Source organism: Apium graveolens, chromosome 5 (assembly GCF_009905375.1).
Source record: "Apium graveolens cultivar Ventura chromosome 5, ASM990537v1, whole genome shotgun sequence".
NCBI classification, from domain to species: domain Eukaryota; kingdom Viridiplantae; phylum Streptophyta; class Magnoliopsida; order Apiales; family Apiaceae; genus Apium; species Apium graveolens.
In genome coordinates this window covers 21,859,611-21,877,085 of record NC_133651.1, presented here as the reverse complement: position 1 = coordinate 21,877,085, position 17,475 = coordinate 21,859,611, and the positions used below count along the sequence as shown (strand labels likewise).

At 34.1% G+C, this 17,475-nt stretch overlaps 2 protein-coding genes across 2 annotated transcripts; one reads left to right on the top strand and one right to left on the bottom strand.

Moving 5' to 3' along the window:
- Positions 1 to 339: 339 nt before the first annotated feature.
- On the bottom strand, positions 340 to 2,098 carry LOC141723831 (GDSL esterase/lipase At1g74460). The gene is made up of 5 exons (XM_074525745.1): positions 1,716 to 2,098; positions 1,504 to 1,634; positions 1,187 to 1,426; positions 851 to 1,106; positions 340 to 769 (listed from the first exon to the last, which is right to left on the bottom strand). Exons 1-5 carry the CDS (start codon positions 1,948 to 1,950, stop codon positions 528 to 530), a joined length of 1,104 nt encoding a protein of 367 aa, XP_074381846.1. The 5' UTR covers positions 1,951 to 2,098; the 3' UTR covers positions 340 to 527.
- Positions 2,099 to 7,229: 5,131 nt separating this feature from the next.
- LOC141723628 (geranylgeranyl diphosphate reductase, chloroplastic) lies at positions 7,230 to 8,854 on the top strand. The gene has a single exon (XM_074525484.1). The coding sequence runs from the start codon at positions 7,271 to 7,273 to the stop codon at positions 8,657 to 8,659; it is 1,389 nt and encodes a 462-aa protein (XP_074381585.1). The 5' UTR covers positions 7,230 to 7,270; the 3' UTR covers positions 8,660 to 8,854.
- Positions 8,855 to 17,475: the final 8,621 nt, after the last annotated feature.

Sequence of the window (17,475 nt, the reverse complement as noted above, 5' to 3'; positions counted from 1 at the left end):
GTGAGAAAATAATTATAAAATGTTTTCTTTATTCATTTGAAAAGTCGTGAAGTATTGTTCTTTTCATTTGAGAAGTGAGAAAATGATTAGGCTGAAATAATTTATTTTTATTTCTTTTTCCATTTGAGAAGTTGAAAAATAGTTAGTTCGGTTAAATTCTAAATAATTTATTTTTCCTATGATGTCTTAAATTTATGATTAGAGTCCAAGTCTCTAAGATCGCGAGAGACCATCGCCCGAGACCAAAGATAGACCGCTATAGGTGGAAGAAGCTAATCTCGATGTGGGATCATGACTTTCACGAACATCTATCTTCTTCTACTGAAAAAGTAGCAACACTGTAATCACTTTTTGTCTTTAAAACACTATGATAATTTCATGCAGTTTGTGAACCAACAAAACATAGCCAAATTCAATACAAAATCAATTCTTATTGTAAATTCCAAACATAAAACTCCGCCATTTCTCTCCTTGCACACATGCGATCAGAGAGGCTATCACTTGAAGTAAATATTGGTGAAAGAATCTCAGTTTGGAGATGGAGCATCGGTGGGTGCCGGAGTTGGACTATTGTTTTGATTAACCCGTGTAAAATTAAGTTTTTTAATGATTTCATCAGCAATTAGCTCGTTTGCGCTATCTGATGGGTGATACTCGTCCCAAAACAGATACTTGCTTCTGTCTTTGCACAATGTGGACGCAGGAACACATGTAAGGGCTGGTCTAATTCTTCCAAACGAGCAGCATGGTGAATCCGAGTTCTCAAATCCTGCACATACAAAAATGTAAAACACACTACTATGAAAATGCACAATAAAAGCTTCTTCCTTTTTTTGACAAGGTGACACACCATATTTTGAAGGATTCTTTATGACATTGTTAACAACATCATAACCGTCTCCAAATCTATAGCTTGCATTTGGAAGGCTTTTTGACAAATCTTCGAGAAGATTGTTTGCAGCCTTGTTGAAAGCAAGAGCCAAGTTGTTGGTTTTCTCTTGGCATTCACCAGAACCAGATATACTTAGAACTCTTTGGAGTGGAATGCAACCCATAGGTCCTAAACCAAACACCATTAGCTGTCGTGCCCCAAGCTTATGCAAGACCTTGATTCAGGATGAATGTAAAGTTTAGATGTTAATTCACTTCTAATTTAACAAGAGATAGGTTTCAACAGAAAGCGTACCCTTAGCTGTGCATTAAGTGTTTCCATCAAATAATCAATGAAGCCTTCATCATTGTATGTCCATGAATCACTATAGATAGGCATCAAGTAATTATTGATAAAATCGTTGCTTCCTAGAGCTACAACATATTGCGATTCTTGGAAAAATTTATCTGCTGCTGGTGTGCCCAATTTGGCTTTTATTAGTTCTTGTGTTCCTTGAAACAACTCAATTTGCTTGTAAAGTGAGAACCTTTGTATCTGCAATAATCTTGTGTCACATATCTTCACATCCAATTTAAAGATGTCAATTAAATAACTTTTGTTTTACAACTTACGAATAAACCACCAGTTTCATTCAAGATTCCACCACCTCCAGAGGCAAAATTCACACCATTGTCCAGGATCATATCTTCTGTTAAAGACGGGTCAAGAAAAGCCGGTGGCCTTGGAAGCCCCATTTTATCCCCTGCATTCATAAGCAACTTAATGTAAAAGACAATATCACAAAGATGTGCATGGATCAAATGAATATATACTATTAATGTACCTATGATATCGGAAACAGTACGTCCATTAGTGAACCTGCCATTAGGCATGCCATTTCCAAAATCAATGCCATACCAGGGAAGGTTAGCCCGGGCTAAGCTCTTTGAAAGTCTGTCATTGTTACCGACATCTGACAAGGAGTCTCCAAAGATGAACTGCACAACTTTGCAATTGTAACCGTCAATACTAATCATTAACAAAGTCACAACTATTGCAAATGTTGCCAACAACGTCATGCCTAATTTGCTAAGAACCCCGTAAACTGCTTAGCTATAAGAAGAAATGAATACGAAATGTTACTAAATGAAGGCAGGATTATAAGCATGTAGAAAGTGTGAAAGTCATGTTGAGGAGGTTGGGACTTGATCAACGTGAAAGATTGTTTTGTTTAGGAGAGAAAAGAGACAGAGAGTTTGATAAACCAACTGCTACTGATTCTAACCTACTGAATCTAACTTTCTATTTTTGTTGATTGTATGTAAAGAGAACACTGTAACAAATTTAGAAATATATAAACATGCAGTAAAATATAGATAAAAAATAAGTTTACACTGCTTCCGGACAAACCAAGAGGTAAGATGTTTGTTGTGGCAAGTTGCCAACTGAATGAGTATAAGAGTTTTATTATATTCAAAGCAAAAGAACACAGTTGTTATTGTAGGTATGAGTTGGTGGCCTTATATTTCTTGTTCCTTTGTATTATTGTTCTTGTATCAGTAATTCATTGTTGTGATTTGTGATTGTAACATGAGACTGAGGCATCACACACGTTCCCGGAACGAAATACCCTGAATATGTTAGAAGCCGAATACACCGAATATGTTTGATTTGAATAATTTTATCTTAATTGATCCCCAGATATTGCTGCTAGTTTAGTAGTAAATAGTAATATCTTCATGTCTGAAGTTAACATAGCTGCAAATCATGATGGCCCATTATGATTCTATTCATACCTTCCTGTACACTATTACGTAACAAAATGGACCTAATTAAAGCCCACGGGACAAATTACAAATTTGGAGGGAGAATTTTTTCTTGGTTTATTGGCCCAACTACTGAATTTTGAGTACCTACAGGCTACAGCTACAAACTCATGTCCAGCTTCTAGGGTAGCACATCCAATAGCAGTAGATCTTAAAAATCAAAACTGTACGATATTTTGGAATAACAACTCCACACATATTTTTTATGTTTTAATTTTAGGGGTAACGATTTGCAGGAATAATCGAAAATCGCAGATTAATCAAATTTAACTCAGAGGACTCAAAGGACTCTTTGAGTCACAATAATAAAGCTTGTTGGCAGGAATGAAAATCTTCATTTCTGAGTTATTATTCACACTAACACTGAGAGCATATGCACGTGTATCATTAAAAAAGCAATTCATGAATTTTATTAATGGTTGGGTGTAAAAGTAGGATTCAGGGGGATTTTCACTCCATCAATTATTGATTGAACATTAATTCATCCCTTCGATCATTAATTTTCAATGGACTTGCCGATCCCCATTAATTTAATTGGACTTATTTAAATTACTTATATTTGCTTTGCTGATGCTTTTGCTACTGTTTTAGTTCAAATTTCAACCGCTATATAACAGCTCCAAAATTTAACAATTATAATTTCAATTTTTAACGGTCATATATTATAGTTTATAAATTGCAAAATTCAGATTTACTTGTAACGTAAATTTTTACACACTCATATCTTTTCATTTTTTTTGTTTTTTTTATATAAATATGTATACATTTTTAAAAAAATGGGTAGTAATTGACTCCCCTTCGAAAAATTACTATTTTATATTTTTTGGACCCGATAATTTGTTAATCCAATTACCGGTCGATATTTAAACGAGAATAATTTATGGGGGAGAATTCATGAGGATTATGCCAAAAATTGGTGTGGCACTCCGGAAAATTCTCATGCCGAGCTTCATTCAAAAATTGCTCTTGACTAACACTGATACCATTGGAGAGATCACTAAAAAAAGGTTATGTGCAAAGAATCAAGCTAGTAGATACAGTGTAACATGAACCAATTTGGTAGATGAGATAAGATTTTTTATATATTTTTATATGATTTATATCACTTGTGTGATAACTTAATATTCTTTATTTGTTATGTTTTAGATAACTCAATCTCAAGAACTATATTTCAGGGAAATGAATAAACATTAGACAAATTGGGAATGTTACGAAATAGTTACAACACATCCTCAACCTGTAGATGTTTCCATCAGTTTTCATCTGTTTCACCTTAACTTTCCAACACAAATAGAATCACCAATCAATATGAATAGCGATGATGGTGTTGATGAAAAGGTTTTGCTACCCCAGATTCTAATCGAGAAACAAAATGTCCTTCTAGTCCAGTTAGACCGATGGGGGTGAAGGCGTCCAAACAAGCAAAAGGGAAAGGAAAATAAAGTATGACCAAAAAAGAGGAAATGTCTATATCTATTTTTAATAATATGCAATGTAATCAGAAACAAGTGATTAAAGCCAATATTAAAAGAGATCAGGAAACCTTTCAAATGTCAAGGGAGATTTTAGAGTTTGAGAAACGAAAGGAAGCAAGACATGCAACATTTGATGCACCAGAGGAAGAAAGAAGTAATGTTGGCAAAACGCGAGGCTATTGAAGAATTAAGGGAACAAACAAAGATCATGACAATGGATACTAGTCAAATGACTCATAATACGAAAAAGTGGTTTAGAAGAAAGAAGGCTGAGATAATGGAGCAAGTAAATGATGAGACTACTAGTGAGGGTGCTTATGTTCCTCGCTTTGAGGATGGAAATTATGATTAGATATAACTATGTACTTTGTTTTTTCATTCAACTATGTACTTTGTTTTTCAATTCAACTATGTACTTTGTTTTTCAAACCGACTATGTAATCTGTTTTTAATTTTTCTTATGTTCAATTTTTTTAAATTCAATGAAAAGAAATTTATTTCAAAGTTCTAGTCGTACATATCAAGAAATAACACTTTGACATCTACAATTAATGATTGGCTTCTATTTTCCAGTTGTGCTCTACCAAATTATTTTGAAGCATTGTATGGATATATGTTGATTCTAAGTTCTCAATACGATCCCAAAATTCTTGTTGATTTCTTCCATCTCTTTGTACTGGTGCGAAAGGAATTCGAACACCATTACATTCGACTGGCCCATCATAAACCTGTGATACTAACGGATACATTAGATCTTCTTCTACCGTTTTTACAAATTCTTCTTCTACAAATTCATCCTCAACTATCATGTTATGCAATACGATGCAAGTTATCATGATACTTATAAGTGTTGAACGCTTGTGCATTCGAGCACAGTGACGAAGAATAGCCCATCAAGATTGCAATATACTGAAACACCTCTCAACATCTTTACGATACGCCTCTTGCTTCTTAGAAAATAATGTTTGCGATTGCGTGGCAGGATTTGCTATAATTTTTACAAATGTTGAATATATAGGATAGATTCCATCAGCAAGATAATAAGCGTTATTGTATCTTTTTCCATTAACGTGAAACACCACTGTTGGGCTGTCTCATGCGATAACTTTATCAAATACTGGAGACTGACCAAGAAACTTTATATCATTTTGAGCTCCAGGCACACCGAAAAAGTCGTGCCACACCCAAGTTTCATATGAAGCGACTGCCTCTGAAATGATAGTAAGGCGTTCTTTCCGGTCGCTATAAGCCCCTCCCCAACCACTTGGACAATTCTTCCACTCCCAGTGCATACAATCAATACTTTCGATCATACCTGGAAATTCACTGTATTCGCCCCTTGCTAGAAGCCTCTTTGTATATCTGCCGGTGTCGGAGCACGAAGGTACTTTTTACCAAAGAGTCCTTCTACTTGCTAGCAGAATTTTTTCATGCAATCAAGTGTAGTTGATTCTTCCATTCTACATATTTCCAGTCCATTGATCGGCAGCAGCACCGTAAGCTAGCATTCGTAGTGCATCAGTAATCTTTTGTTGGGGTAGCAACCCTAATAATCCAGTTGCATCTTATTTTTTATGTCAATAAGAATCTTGAGCATAAAAAGATGTCATGATACGATTAAAAACACCGGGGGTGCATTTGATACCTCCGAGTAAAGTCGCTTTCACTAAATATTGGATGATCAACGAAATACTGTGTCATGAGATTTGTTTTTCTCTTGATAACATATGCCTAGGGTGATTGGAAGATTTTCCACGTCGTGAGCTGCGTCCTTGCGGTTGATCTGAAGTATCGATGAACTCCATCACCATTGCCGCTTCATTCACCATACTATTCATAATTTCGGCCTCTTCTTGATTGTGTGTTTGTCTTTGGTTCGACAATCTTCTTAATGAATTCATTGCTGCAAAATTTCTCTTAATTTTAAAGAATGGAAATGATTTTGAGATGACTATAATTTTATAAAATGATGTTATTTATAAAGATTTTGTTAATCTATAAATTTAAATCAAGACATGTGTCAGAATATGATTCAATAAAATCTATTCAAAAATCTTAAATTATCAACAATCTCATTAAGAAAATATGAAATTATCCATAGTTTATTATTACTTTCAAGAATTTTATTTGTGGGACCGTTAATAATGGATATTTAATCTATTTTATCAAGTAAGATTGTTAATATAATGTATTTTTTATTTTATGAATAATAATTGATGTTGATGGAGTTTTGTGGGTGTATAAAATTTATAAAAAAGTTGATTTTGGGTAAATAATAATTAACGCCATTGATTCAACTGATGAATTGATGGAGCAAACGGATGCATATGCTCTTAAGAATGAGTTCGTAAATGGAGTTCTACTCAAACAACAGCTACACAACTGGTTTTGATTTTTTAATTTTTTGCTTATTTTATTAGGGATTTATCCATTAAAAGTAAAATAAATTTAAGAGATTTTCTTAGAAATACTCAAGTTTTACAATTTGTTTACAAAAGGATTATATTTTTTCAAAAATATTTATAAAAGTACTTTCTGTAAATTTAAAACCATCTTACAAGCACATTTGAACTTGAATTTTAAAACATATTTGAGAAAATACGTTTAACAAATTTGCAACATAATTTGCAATTTAAAATGTAAAATAAAGTGTAACCTGACATACAATATAAAACAATTATACAATTTAGGCAAAATGTAATCTCGTATTTTTACAAATATTTTAGGAAAAAAATAGTATCGTAAATATTTTCAAAATTTGATAAAATTGTAAATAATTTTACAGAAAATTATATTTTTTAAAAATTACCTGAAATTTAAACAAGAGGAGAGTATTTTAAAGCCACAAGTAGCATGACGCGTCACTTTCTAGACCACGCAGAGACATGCAGCATCGAACACTGCCACACTCCACAGTCTATCACTTCAATAACCCAAAAACGAAATCTATCCCCATTATCTACACTCGATTTCCACCGTCCATCTGTACAATCCAACGGTCCATAACTCCACATATCAGCAACCATATCCAACAAAACAATAAAAACACAACTCTCTAAACTCAACACACTCCCACCACAAACACACACTTACACAAAATGGCCACTTCTATTGCCCTCAAAACCTTCACCGGCCTCCGTCAATCCTCACCGGAAACCACCGTCATCTCCCACCGTCCCACCACCCTAACTTACCGCCCTCTCCGCATCTCCGCCGGTAAATTCAGCCCTAAAGTCACTGGCCGTAATCTCCGTGTTGCTGTCATTGGTGGTGGCCCTGCTGGCGGCGCAGCCGCCGAAACTCTCGCTAAAGGCGGCATCGAAACGTTCCTGATTGAACGCAAGATGGATAATTGCAAGCCTTGTGGCGGTGCTATTCCGTTATGTATGGTTGGAGAGTTTGATCTTCCGTTAGATATTATTGACAGACGTGTTACGAAGATGAAAATGATTTCACCTTCGAATGTGGCGGTTGACATTGGTCAAACACTTAAGCCACATGAGTATATTGGAATGGTTCGTCGAGAGGTTCTCGATGATTACTTACGCACCCGGGCTTCTGACTCGGGTGCGTCTGTTATTAACGGGTTGTTTCTTAAAATGGACAAGCCTGTTGATAAGACTGCCCCTTATGTACTTCATTATACTAAGTATGATGGGAAGACGGGTGCTAGTGGGAAACGTGAAACCTTGGAAGTCGACGCGGTAATTGGCGCTGATGGTGCCAATTCCCGTGTTGCTAAATCAATTGGTGCCGGGGATTACGAGTATGCAATTGCATTCCAGGAGAGAATTAAGATTCCGGATGAGAAAATGAGGTATTATGAGGATCTCGCGGAGATGTATGTTGGTGATGACGTGTCCCCTGATTTTTACGGATGGGTGTTTCCGAAATGTGACCACGTGGCGGTTGGTACTGGAACGGTTACTCACAAGGGTGATATTAAGAAGTTCCAGCTGGCAACTAGGTTGAGAGCTAAGGATAAGATTCTAGGAGGAAAGATTATTCGTGTTGAGGCTCATCCAATTCCTGAGCACCCACGCCCGAAAAGACTAGCTGACCGTGTCGCCCTGGTTGGCGACGCGGCTGGTTATGTCACAAAATGTTCGGGCGAGGGGATTTATTTCGCCGCTAAGAGCGGGAGAATGTGTGCTGAGGCAATAGTGGAAGGATCGGAGAAGGGGAAGAGGATGATTGATGAAGGGGATTTGAGAAAGTACTTGGAGAAATGGGATAAGGCATATTGGCCAACATACAAGGTGCTTGATGTTTTACAGAAGGTGTTTTACAGGTCGAACCCGGCCAGGGAGGCTTTCGTGGAGATGTGTGCTGATGAGTATGTGCAGAAGATGACATTTGATAGCTATTTGTACAAGAAGGTTGCACCAGGGAATCCATTGGAGGATATTAAGCTGGCTGTGAATACAATTGGGAGTTTGGTGAGGGCTAATGCTCTTAGGAGAGAAATGGACAAGATTAGTGTATGAAAAGTGAGGACAAGGATGATCAATCAATCGGGACTATAATTTTTCAGCATTGTTGTATTTTTATGTGTTTTTAAACTTCAGACCATTGTAGTCCCATGTACCATATTTTGTATAACTCTGTTTCCTCGAGCAATTAAGATCGAATGTCTAGAATTTAGCTTGAAAGTATGAAACTACTTGTGAATTCGGGCTTTACTTTGATCAAAATACATTTTAGAATGTCAAAAGATGGCAAAAATAAAGTTGAGGTCCAACAAGGTGATCAAATACAATTAATCAAACTTTTACTAATGTAAAGACTGTGCTTATACTTTCTTTAACTTGTTTAACATTATACATTGTGTTAATCTGTATTAACTGTGGGAGAGTGTTCAACTTGGATGGAATGTCGCAAGGAGTGTTTAACTGTGCTGCTCGTGTTCAATCCGAAAAATGTGTTTCGTAGCGCTTATATGATAGTACGCATCTAGTTCTATTTTTGTAAAACCGTTGTTGGAATGACAACCCTTATATGAAATTTAATTGGTGATATTTGTTTCCATTTGTTAGGGTTTTTTTTGTCATTTTCAGGAGATTTTTGCGGTCTTAATTCTGCCTAACCGATTAGCTACGTCAACAATTGTATCACTAAAATTAAATGTTAGAAATATAACAATAAATATTACTAATTTTTTGTTTAGGCAAAAAAAAATTGACACCGATAATCTACACATTTTTTGTTTGCTTTGCATTTTCTAAATAATTTATTTCGTGATTAAGAGTATAAGATTCATATTTTAAATCTCAAGTGTGTCAAGTCATTCTGATACCCTACTCTAAAACAAAAATCAATCTATTCATAGTAGATATTGAATTGGATTTTCGCTCATCTCCAAAATTTATTAAAATATATATTATTTTTTTGCTAAGTAAACTTACACATATTTAGACGTTGTTTGATTCAGAAGATGATATGCTTTTGAAATGAGGAATCAAGTTAAGCTGACATTGTACATTAAAATTAAATTCTTATAATACTATTTATAAATAATTTTTTAATTAAAAAATATATGATTAGTAAAATATTATTTAACCAATTCAATAATAATTTAATATTTTTCAAGAAATTAAATCTTAATAATTGGCATTAAATAAAAAATTTAAAGATTTATTTAAAATTAAATAATATATCATATTTAAAATATGTGTATTGAAATTGTATTTAATGTTATAAATAAAGATGAAATAATAAAATTAAATTTAATACCTCATACCCTTTTCTCAAACTCAACTCCTCTTAAAGTATCAAATTTGATTACTTATAGGTTTCAGGTATGAATTTCACCTAATAAAAATTACGAACCAAACACGTGATATATGTTTGAAATACACAAAACTTATATCTTATAACTGATTTTGTTGAACCAAACGACCTGTTTGGAGTCAAAAAAAATACTCAATTTATAGATCATATAAACCTAATTATTCAAAAAATGAAATAAAACTCTACTTTAAACAAAAATTAAATTAAGAATAATGGTGTACAAGCATGGTTGTAAAATTCAGTAATCGGTACTAATCGGTTTATGTACCGATTAGGGATTAATCGGCAAATTGGGAATTAATCGGAATAAAAATCAGATATATGTAAATATTTTAATAATATTTAATATATTTACCTTATTTATTATGAAATATATAATTCAAAAGTAATTTATAAATATTAATCGAATTTTAAAAAATAGATCGGCCAAATATTTTTTAAGAATTAATCGGGGATTAATCGGAAATTTTTTTAAAAATCGGATATTTTTAGAACACTGTGTACAGGGGTCGTCTCTCGTATCATGAAAGTTATCAAATTAGTACTTTACATGTAAGTATTTGAAAACATTTTGAATGTCTTTTTCAAAATTTCAACATTTCTCTTTATTAAATTATACAGCTTCGGAAATATAGTTATCAAATATGCACTTTTACGTGTCAGTACTTCAAAAACCTTTTTGAGTATCATTTTTTGAAAAGCGTTTTTCTTTATTTAATTAAACATCTTCGAATTTTTTTTTTCATGTTATATAGAAATAATATGTCATTCATTTTTTAGTTCAGTAGCCGCTACTCTTTACGTGCGTATCGGGTAAATCTTTCATGTTCACGTAATAGCCTGCAAATCACATGAATCAAGGTAAATTGCATTTAAGCGATACACTCTCAACTCAGAAGATATAATCATAAATTCTCCTCGCATAGGATTCGAACGTGTGACCATGATAATTATCTCCTATTTAACAAATTGAGCCAACCCTTACGGGTTGTTTTTTATTACTTTTTTGACTTTATGCGTGTTTGTTAGACTTTATGCGTAATATTTTTATAATTAGAAATCTGATAACTAAATGACATATGAAATTTTGAAAGAGAAATGCTAAAATTCTTAAAATGGTTGGAAAATTATTTTTAAATGTTGATATGGAAGCGTGATAATTTTTCTGATAATGTGATGAGCTCCCACATATATGTATACAAGGAGTTTCTCAAATGAGAATCGCGTTAATGTGAGAACTGAGATATAATCTTAATCACTCATATTTTATTCCTAAATTGAATCACAACCATACGGTCTATATTTTAAATTTTATTCTTTATATTTCTGCCCACCTAGCACAACTCCTCCCTCGATACTTCCAGTCGCTGCCATCACCGACCGCCGGTTGTGGAATCTCATAAGCTCCCTCCCTCCCTCCCTCCCTCTCTCTCCCTTCCTCGTCTCACGCTGCCGCCTTATCCCCACCGCTGACTTTGCTCCGCCACCGCCCATCTCCACCAAATCTCTATATCTCTCTCATAAACATAAACATACATACACTTCAATTCAGATATGATGTCGCTGTACCAGGCCCGCCTTCACCACCCCAGCCCCGCCGCCCTCTTATTCACTCTCTCTCACACAAACCACTAGGGGTGAACACGGGTCGGTTTGGGCGGTTTTGAGGAAAAAAATGACCCAACCCAATATAATCGGTTTACAAAAAACATAACCCGTTATTTAAAAAATATTTGGCAAACCCAACCCTATTATTAATATGTCGGGTTGGGTCGGGTAGGGTTGGGTTAGTTGGGTTTCATTTTCCTGTCAAAATTGAAACTAAAAAAATCAAAATTTCCAAACATTTACAATACATCATACACAAGAGGAGATGCATAACAATATTAACATAAGTCCACTGCCACACTTAATAAGTGGTCACTGGCATAAAATCCACAAGCCCAACAATATCCATGCCAACCAAAATATTACAAGATAGGACTATAAGAATAAGTTCTTAGAAACATAAACTAGTTCAAAATAAATTAACAGGAGTTTTGTAGATGATGGCATAGTTCTATTCGTCGATAACATTAACGCCTGCCTTGACTGTGTCATTCTTTGCACCAATGTCTCCCTGTTCCATGTTACCTACAAGTTAAAAAAAACACATAAGTAAATAAGCATACGAAAAAAGAAGTACCATTTTAAATTAGTTTTATTAAATATATTACCTTCTTCTAGAAACGCATATGAATGAATATCATCTAAAAAATCTTTAGATTTCATCCCATCTTGACGCCCCTTTAACCAACTTTGAGTGCACACTAGCACCTCTAACATTTTAGGACTCAATGAACTCCGAAAAGGGTCTAGTATTCGACCACTAGTACTAAAGGCAGATTCAGACGCCACAGTAGATACCGGATCAGCCAACACATCTCTAGCAATCAATGATAAAGTTTTATACCTGTTCGAGTTATCCTTCCACCAAAGTAGTATGTCAAATGAGGATGTCATTGGATTGATAGGTTCCTCGATCAAATATTTATCTACATCATTTTTGTTCTCAGCCGTATCCATTTGTTGCTGTTGCAAATAATTGTCTAACAGTCTCCTTCTACGATTTTCTTTTAATACACCAGACTTTGGTAAATCAACTCCGACATCCTGCTACATAAATTTACATTGATCAATGATCAGTATCAAGTGTTAACAAACATACCACATTAGTTAAGGTTTAAATTCCTCAAAGAAAATACAACAGGAAAATGTTGCTCCAGAAAATGAATATGACAAAAATATAGACTGCTAATATTGGTACATTGGCATGGTAGACAGATAATTCAGTTAGGCCCATGAAAAATATAGAGATGAGAAATAACCATTTTTTTTATCGTAGGTAACCCGCAGCCGCTACCCTTCGGGTGCACACTGGGTAAACCCTACGGGCTCACGCAATAGCCTGCAAACCACGTGAACCAAGGTAAACCGCATTTAAGCGACAGGCTCTGACTCAGGAGGCATAATCATAAATTCTCCTCCCGTGGGATTCGAACCTGTGACCAAGAGGATAGTTTTCCTCTCTTTAACCAGCTGAGCCAACCCTTGCGGGCGAGAAATAACCATTTAGCAAACAAGTGGGAAAGTTTTGAAACTAGGCCATAAGTACTAGCCTGTGACAGTAAAAGTATGTTATGCAGTGAGATATCTACATTCCTCACACACACATGAGACGGATAGCAAAAAGTTCACAGTTAAGAGTACAAGTAGCCCTAGGGTCCCGGAGATTTCCACTTGGCACTCTAGTAAAGTGATCCCATATATCCGAGATTCGAGTAGGCTTTTTGTAATATCCGGGATATATCGTGTAATTATTTTTGCTAATAAATAATTAGTATGTATGTTCAGTATCTATTTTGTGAATTATTTGTTAAGTGTTAAATATGTTTGGATGTTTAAAAATATTATTAATTGAGTATTTCAATTTTTTTTTATATCCAAAATAAAATATAGATAATTGTCATATCTTCTTAATTATTTTTATGTTAATTTATGAATTTATAGGAATCATATGGATTTTTTTTAAACTCTTGTTCCGGGTATTTAAAACCTATTTTATGAAAACGGGAACCAACCACCGTTAACCGTTTTTACGTTTTTAGAACCCGAAACTCTTCCGAGAACTCCTTCCTAACCTAATTGCAATATTCCGAGCATTTTTCGTGTATCGACTTTTTCGATCCGGCGTACGGTTTGTCCTGCGCAGGTCCCGACGCAACATTTTCGATACAATATTCGTTTCGGTAAATCAATAAAACCCGTATTTTCGATAAACGGGAGCTTTTTATTAAACTATCCCGATTATCACCTCGTAGTACGTGTAACCAGGCGCTGAGACCAAGATCGCAGTACAAATTATACTGATTTGGATAATTATCCCGAAAACCGATACCGTTTGGATCAGTTTTTATAAATAAACGTACCGTTTTATATCTGGAATGATCCAACGGGATACTAATTCTCCGTAATTATAAATAGCCTTTTACCGTATTTTATTTCGTATCAAAATCATTTGCAGACAGATAATTATATAATTTTTACAGAGAAAAATCATATATTAATAAACCTTTCTGAGAATCAAACCACAAATTCAAGGTGTTAGTGAAATCCGTTTGGGAAGTTGGAGTAACCAATTTGAAGGTCTCAAGGAGTACTATCAGATTCCAGGACCTGTTTTACTGCAGAATCAAAGGTTGATTTTTTATAAATTTAATTATTTTCGAATTATTTTCATGAAAAATATGAATTTTGTTCGGATGATTGTTTGTATGATTTGATGATTGCATGTTGTAGAGCTTGTTTTCCTGATGATTTTGGTATATTATACGTCTGATTTGGAGTCCAATAACATGTTCAAATTTGAGTTTGATTTTCGAATTTCAAAATTAGGGTTTATAACCCGTATGAATGTTCTTAATTGAAATTTGGGGGTTTCTTATTCTGGAATAGATTGATGTTGTGATATAGTGGATTGTGTTCCCTGTAAAATTTGCAATTCAGTCGTATAAGTTTCATGAATCAACGAGGTCTGTAGAGAAGGGAGTTGTGTTTTGAATATTTCCGAAGTTCGCCGGAAACTGGCAAACTTCACGGCCAAATTCCGGCCAACTCAGGGATTGTTAGATCGATTTGATTGCATGGTTATGTTCCTGGTAATCCGTAGATGTGATCTGGAGCTTGTGGCAAGGTGAGGAGGCCGGAATCGTGTTCTCCGGCCACCCATGTGTTTTCCGGCGACTGGACTGCAAAATTGCAGTGTAGTCCCTGTAGTTTTGTAGATGATGAAGTTTAGTCCCTGAAATTTCCAGACTTTGCAAAAATTGGATTCCTGTTTTAAAAATATTTAAAAATCATATTTCCTATTTATTTTTATTATAAAAATCCGTTTTTAATTTCTGAAAATTCTAAAAATTATTATTTTAATTCCGAAAATTATTTTTAATTCACAAATAAATCTGAATTAATTAGTTAATTAATTTCAGTTAATTTTTAATTGATTAATTAGTCAATTAATTCGAAAATTAATTGATTAATTGATTTAATTAATTATTAATTGATTTTTAATTAATTATTTAATTAGATTTAATTATTTAAAAATGATTTAAAAATTTCGAAAAATAGTTTCGAGCTTTAAAATATTATTCTAAATTATTTTCAAGGCTCGATAATTATTCTAAAATTGTTTCGGAGCCAGAATTGGCCAACCGAACTCTGTTTATTATTCCGAAATTGATCCAACGACCCGTTTTAATTCCGAAAAATGTTTTAAAAATCATTTTAAATACCAGAAAGCCTATTTATGACCCGAAATGTCTTTATAAATGATATGTCATTGATTACGTGATGTATTATGTGTGACTTGTTGATTGACTGTCGGTTTATATATTCGATGATTACTGTTTATGGCGTAACTTTCAATCCGTTAATCGGATTTGGGTGAAACGAAGGGTAGATATAAGTATGTGTTGAACAGAATCGTATGAGTGGAATATTGATAGATACTTATGATGCCTAGCAGAGTAAGCAAGGCGTAAGAAAGAGAAGCAGGTGATCAGAAAATAGAATTGACATGTAGAAAATACAGTAAGTGAGCAGAGATTAGAAGCGAGGCATAGGAGAAACAGATGAATGGTGGTTGAATAGAGTCGTAGACAAGTACAAGTGAGGTTGGAATCAATTATGATAAGGCAAGTACTTCTAAACCTTTCTCGAGATTTATTGCAAATATTTCTAAATTCTCTTGTGACCTATTGTTAATATTCAAAATAGCTCTGTTTTATATTGGAAATACTTTGAATCCTCCAGCCTTGAACCTGAGCCACATCATTTGATCTTTGAGTCGTAAGCCTTATTCTTTGTGAACCATTTCTTGTGGATTTACCAAATATTAAACCATACAAATATGATACTACTCCACAAATATATATCCATCATATACCAAATACTGGAACAAAATTGTTTATATATACAAAAACTTTTATACTTAACCATACCCTGTGACATCAAAGCACTAAAACTTTGGAAAAACACTATTCATCTAATACCCGATTATCCTACCGGCTGGAGGCCACTTCTTTAATGTATTTTGACATACCCTTATTGGTAACTATGAACTTTTACCATGCTCTTTTACAAATGTTTTATGGTTATTGATTATGATCTGGTTTTATTGAACTCTATTGTTTATCATATTGAAATGCTTTAGAATTGGATAGTTTTCTTTGTATGGACCAGATTCGTGGTCAGACCATATCGATGGTCAAGTTAGGCCAATGTGTGCCTTGGATCCAGTAGTTAGAGCAGTGCTGTGTGCTTTGCTCGGGGTTAGTGCGTGACTGATCAGCAGCCTAACCTTGATTTTAAAAACTTAAAATGAATATCCAATTTTATTGGTTGTTTAACAAGAAGCTTGATTCCTTTGAATCATCTCATTTATTATTGTCTAACCTCAGTTATTGATAATATGACTTGCTGAGCTAGTTAGCTCACTCTTGCGAATCTTTTTATATATTCTACAGTTAAGAAGGATACGGTTGATATCAAGGTTTCCCAGTTCAATGTTCGAGCTAGGATTCCTGATTATGACTGATCGAGCTAGCAGGAGCTTATGGCAGTAGTGAGATAGCAAGGTTGTAAGAATGATTTTATTATCAATTGTAAGTTAAATTAGTTGGGATTTGGTACGATGTAATAATTAAGGTTGTTGCTTGTTTTCATACTTTAACCTGTTGCGATCCGTGGTTTTGTGAAGCAGGGTCATTATAAATAATATTTCTTATACAGGTTGATATATTGTGTTTGTGTTGGGGACCCCAAACTTCTGACCCGGGTTTGGAGGGCGCCACACTTTTTCTTTGTAACGTGCTCATCAGCCTCTTTTTTTGGTGACTTTAGTTCCGTAGGAGAAACATCGTCTTGGATAATCATTGGTTCATTATTTATGGTTGTTTGGTCAGTGTTTTGGGCAGTTTGGTCAATGTTTAGAGTCGTATTAGTTGTGGTGTTTAGAGCAGGGATAGGTACGTTATTTTCCATTGCATTCTTCTTCTTCCTGGTAAATAAAATTAAAATCAGTGCAGGGTAGTTTAATAAACAAACATGAAACATATGTCTTAGTTCATACTGTGATAGTTTAATAAATCAACTTATGAACCTAATTTACCAAATCATGTGAACACTAGTTTAACTGTTAATCGAAGTGAAGGTAAACACAAAAAATCATACCCGTACGAAATCAAGAAAAAGTAATCTTTCGACAAATAAATAAGGGAAAGCAACTAGTTTAACAAATTAAACATATGTATTACAATACTTGCTAAATCTTAAGAATGTAAGGGTTATTAAGTTACTAATTTCAATTGAAACTAAATAAAATCAAAAAGAATTAACATATAAAAATCAACAAGAAATAAATCAAATACAGGTCATAATTTACTTACAGAGACTGACAGAGTAGAACTAGAAACAA

What these genes read in the sequence shown, in the direction of transcription:
- LOC141723831 (XM_074525745.1), bottom strand. Translation starts at nt 1,950, where the DNA reads ATGACGTTGTTGGCAACATTTGCAATAGTTGTGACTTTGTTAATGATT. An exon ending in ATGAAACTGGTGGTTTATTC is followed by an intron (nt 1,427 to 1,503) that starts GTAAGTTGTAAA and finishes AGATTATTGCAG; the next exon opens with ATACAAAGGTTCTCACTTTA. An exon ending in AAAGAATCCTTCAAAATATG is followed by an intron (nt 770 to 850) that starts GTGTGTCACCTT and finishes TTGTATGTGCAG; the next exon opens with GATTTGAGAACTCGGATTCA.
- LOC141723628 (XM_074525484.1), top strand. Translation starts at nt 7,271, where the DNA reads ATGGCCACTTCTATTGCCCTCAAAACCTTCACCGGCCTCCGTCAATCC.